The following is a 4,691-nucleotide window of genomic DNA, read 5'->3' on the forward strand; positions in this document are numbered from 1 at the left end:
ACACACGGGACCGGCAACACAATTGTTGTGTCTTTTCCAAACAACAAAACTAAATATAGAAATAATAGCAGAAAATGTACGCTAGTCCGAGGGCCATCCAAAGTCGGAGTTTTTATACGGTGTAAGCCCTTATAATTATAGTCCGTTATTTTTCAAAAAGTACTGTAAGGACCGTGTTATAGGATAATCCAGGCCGTCCATGTGACGGGCCACAACATAAATAGGTTGTTCCCAAAATTTCATTTCCATAGGATGATCCCAACCCTCCGATCTATGTAGGAACTGCATATATTGAAAAGCTATATAAATCAGAGGGCTAGGATCATCCCATGGAAATGAATTTTAGGGCACAACCTATTTATGTTGTGTTCCATCACATGGACAGTTTGGATCATCCTGTGATGTGGCCCGTACAATACTTTTTGAAAAAACAATTACGGGACTATAAGGGCTTACACCGTATAAAATCTCCCAAAGTCGATAGTCCTGCTGATAAGTACCGCACATCTTAGTGGCCCAACATGAACACAATTTAGACTGTGAAATAATGAGATTCTCGGATTATCAAGCAGAGAGGGCTACCAATTTTGGTAATCTACTGTGGCTAGAAAAAAAAAAAAAAAAACCATGCACACGTGCGAACCACACCAAACTTTCTATAAATAAATATATAAAGCACAATACTTACAGTGTAACGTCTTGCTAAGCACCTCATATACCTCACCAACCTCTCACGAGACTAACGTGGACTCTGCTTCATTAACACCCCCTTCCCTCGCCCTCCACCACCCCATTTCGGCACCGGAAAATCCAAATTCTGGCAACATTGTACCCATGGACGTTCGTGCCACTAACAATTTGTCAGTAGAAGAAGTTGTAGAGACAAATAATGCACCGGGACCGGTGCCGCCGTGTGGAGCGTGCAAGTTTTTACGTAGGAAATGCATGAGTGGGTGCATCTTTTCGCCTTACTTCGGTTCGGACCAAGGTGCTGCACGGTTCGCGGCGGTTCACAAGGTGTTTGGCGCGAGCAATGTCTCGAAGCTTTTGATGCACTTACCAGCGAGCCGGAGGCAAGATGCCGTGGTCACTATCTGTTATGAAGCTCAAGCTCGTCTCTCTGATCCCGTTTATGGATGTGTCTCAACCATAGTCGGATTACACCAACAGGTTCTTGTTTACGAGATTTTATATGGTGTAAGCCCTTATAGTCCTGTATTTTTCAAAAAGTACTGTACGGACCGAACTTTTGAATGATCCAAATCGTCATGTGATGGGCCTAGGGGTGTAAACGAGCCGAGCCGAGCTTGGCCAGGCTCGACTCGGCTCGTTAAGCTCAAAAGCCAGGCTCGGCTCGGGCTCGGGCTCGGGCTCGAACCAGGCTCGGCTCGGTCAGGCTCGACCAGGCTCGCGAGCCTTATCGAGTTCGAATTATATTAATTTTACACCCCTCATTTTCCCTGGACAGCCCTATCTAGTGTTTTTTTACTACTCTTTTTACACTAGGGGGGTGGTCCAAGTAACAAATGGGGTTCCAAAAAAGAAGTGACATATTTTGCCTCCCCCTTTCACTCCCTAGACAACCCTTTTAGTGTATATATTAATATATAATATATATATTTAAACATATTAAATTCTTAACGAGCTTTAACGAGCCGAGCCGAGCCGAGTCTGGCCTAATTCGGGCTCGGCTCGTTAAGCTTAACGAGCCGGCTCGGCTCATTAAGGATTCCAGCCGAGCTCGAGCAAGCTTCCGAGCCCGAGCCAAAATTTACACCCTTAGATGGGCCACAACGTAAATAGGTTCTTCCCAAAAAATCATTTCCATAAGATGATCCTAGTCCTCCGATCTATAGAGGTTTCCATAATATGCAGTTCCTCTATGTACCGGAGGGTTGGGACCATCCTATAGAAATGATTCTTTGGGTGCAACCTATTTACCTTGTGGCCCATCACATTGACGGTTTGGATCATCTTATAGTGTGGTCCATAGAGTACTTTTTGAAAAATACGGGACTATAAGGGCTTGAACTATACAAAAACTCGTTTATGATGTCTTAATTTTTATGGCTACTGATATTGGCACTACCATCTTTTAATAATTGCACGAAGTTAGCTTGTCTTTTCTTTTTTAGCTGGCTTTTGAGAGCTTTTTGAGAACTGTAGTAGGATTTGACAGCGATTTAATAAATAGTAAAAGACAGGATGGGTTAGTGTAATATTTATCAAAACATGGTATTGCCAACTTCAGTAGCCTTTTTTATTTGTCAAAAACAATATTGTTCTAGTGATAACTGATGTACTAATTACTTAATTAGTCTTTCAAAGCAATGGAACTGTCTGCACGACCATATTTTTTAATGGCACTACTTTGTTATACACGTTTATGATAGGATGTTGGCAGCTCTTTAGAGTATGTTAACAATCTTATAAAGGATACTGATATCGGCAATACCATATTTTTATAATTGCACAAACTCCCCTTATCCTTTATTAATTTAACAGCTGTCAATGGTTATTAGAGTTTACTAAAAGCTCTTAGAAGCCAATTAAAAAAGAAAAAGACAAGCTGAGTTTGTGCAATTTGTATAACATGGTAGTGCAAATATTGGTAGCCTATATATGAATTGAACAGAGAAATACCATTATCAAATACGGGAGTGCAAATATCTATTCCTTATATATAGGCTACTACTAATATTGGCATGACCATGTTTTGATAATGGGGTGACTCAATTTGTTTCTTTTATATGATGGTGCCGATATCACTAGTCTGTAATTGCAGTCTTAATTTGGATATTAGGGATGATATTAGCAACAAAATTAGAGTTGGGCCCATATATTAGGGATGATCTAAATTATTCATTTGTTGGGCCAAACGTAGATAGGCCATACCTTGAAAAGCTTCTCCATAGGATGATTCTAACTCTCCGATCTGTGGAAGTTTCTATATAAGAAATTCTACAGTAGGTCCTACATATGCATGATGGGTAATGATAGGGGTGCAGATATCATTTCCCTTACCTTTTTAGATGGCTCTTGCTAAAACATCTGTTTGCACTCCCGTGATCAGATGGATGGTTAGGATCAACCAATCAGTGAGATTATAATTATAGCTCATCCAAGTGTGTCTAATGAGATCTTTTAAAATAATCAATCATGCATTTTATTGAGATTTTTTTAATTAATCAAGTTCGCGATTGACAAAAATTGAAATTAGTTTTTTTTTTAATTAAAAAATTAGTTTTTTTACTTTTTAAATTAGTTTATTTTATTTATTAGGTGGCACAAATGCAGAACGAGCTCTCATTCATGCAGGCGCAAATAATAAACTGCAGGTTAGCAGCCGCAAATTCTCTAAGCCCGCCACAGCCGCACATCGGGTACTCGAATGCCTCCTCGGCTTCGAACAGTCTCGTTCAGATAAGCAACTTCCCATCTAATTTCGGCCCACCGGAATTCTTACCTGAACCACCAGATGAGATTGAAGAAGAGGGTGAAAGCCAAAATTCGTCTGCTTTCGCCGATCGGATCCTTCACCGGAAATAATTGCCTTAATAATAATTTTCTTCTAATATTGGTTAAATAAATGACTGCATTAGAGTGCATATAAGACTAATTCTCTATTTATATACATTAATTAGTACAATGCAAGTGTCATATATGGACATGAGACATTAAGGCCACAAGGTTTTTTTTTTTTAAATCTTTTTTTGTTATTAGAGAATCTGGAATTGATAGAGGTAATCCCTTGTTTTGATAATGGAACTCCTCTCTTTGTTTTATACTTCTCTAATTAGTTTGTCCATTTTGGATGTAATCCTTATACTATATATAAAGCGTGAATCAGGGGTTAAAGTCATCCTCACTTTTTTGTTATTTCCGTTCATGTCCCATAGCCCAGCACAATACCTTTTGCATTGACATTTCTGATTTTCTTTAGGGGTATTCTCGGCATTCATGTTAGGCAACAAATACCCTAGCGCAAACGTTCAAAAATAATGCCCAACTTTTTCTTTTACCATTAACCCCTTTGCTTATATCTAACATCTATCTCTATGAGAAATTATTTGAGGGTAAAATCGTAATCTACATACAAAAAGTACCAAGAAGAGGTAAAGTCATATGACAATGACGAAAGAACTACTTTTTATTACTCATGAATGACACTTGCAAACTATTGACGAATTCCGGGCACCTGAAGATGAACAACAATTATGGAAACCTCTATCGATTGGAGGGCTAGGATCAGCCTATATCGATTGGAGGGCTACGATCAACCTATGGAAATGATTTTACTGGCACAACCGATTGATGCTGTGTTCCATCCATGGTTTAAAATTTTGGTTTCGGTAACCGTTTTGGACCCCACCGAAAACTGAAATTTCGGCGAAATCCGAAATTTTGTAACACTTTTTTTTATAATAAATAATGGCATTTAATCTAAATTTCAGACCGAAATTACAGAAATTTAAAACCATGGTTTCATCACATGAACGGTTTGGATCAACCTATAACCCTCTATAGATCGGAGGGTTCGGATCAACCTATGAAAATTATTTTTGGGGCACAACCTATGTAGGCTGTGGCCCATCTAATGGACGGTTTGGATCATCCTATGGTACGGGCCATACCGTACATTTGTCTCTGCCATGCTCAATTTTGCAGGGGTATATTTGTCATCCCGATCA

The 4,691-nt window shown here is 39.2% G+C and overlaps 1 protein-coding gene across 2 annotated transcripts; it reads left to right on the forward strand.

Moving 5' to 3' along the window:
- Positions 1–701: 701 nt before the first annotated feature.
- Positions 702–3,879, forward strand: LBD20 (LOB domain-containing protein 20). 2 transcript variants are annotated; one of them, XM_077391141.1, is made up of 2 exons: positions 702–1,197; positions 3,283–3,879. In XM_077391141.1, the coding sequence occupies exons 1-2, from the start codon at positions 835–837 to the stop codon at positions 3,547–3,549; spliced, it is 630 nt and encodes a 209-aa protein (XP_077247256.1). In that variant the 5' UTR covers positions 702–834; the 3' UTR covers positions 3,550–3,879. The 2 variants fall into 2 exon arrangements, with proteins under 2 accessions (XP_077247256.1, XP_077247258.1); XM_077391143.1 differs by having other exon boundaries at positions 702–1,170.
- The last annotated feature ends 812 nt before the right edge of the window (positions 3,880–4,691 follow it).

Source organism: Tasmannia lanceolata, unplaced genomic scaffold, assembly GCF_043159265.1.
Source record: "Tasmannia lanceolata isolate RefF3 unplaced genomic scaffold, GAP_Taslan_0.1 ptg000012l, whole genome shotgun sequence".
NCBI lineage: Eukaryota > Viridiplantae > Streptophyta > Magnoliopsida > Canellales > Winteraceae > Tasmannia > Tasmannia lanceolata.

What these genes read in the sequence shown, in the direction of transcription:
- LBD20 (XM_077391141.1), top strand. Translation starts at nt 835, where the DNA reads ATGGACGTTCGTGCCACTAACAATTTGTCAGTAGAAGAAGTTGTAGAG. An exon ending in TTTACGAGATTTTATATGGT is followed by an intron (nt 1,198 to 3,282) that starts GTAAGCCCTTAT and finishes TTTATTTATTAG; the next exon opens with GTGGCACAAATGCAGAACGA.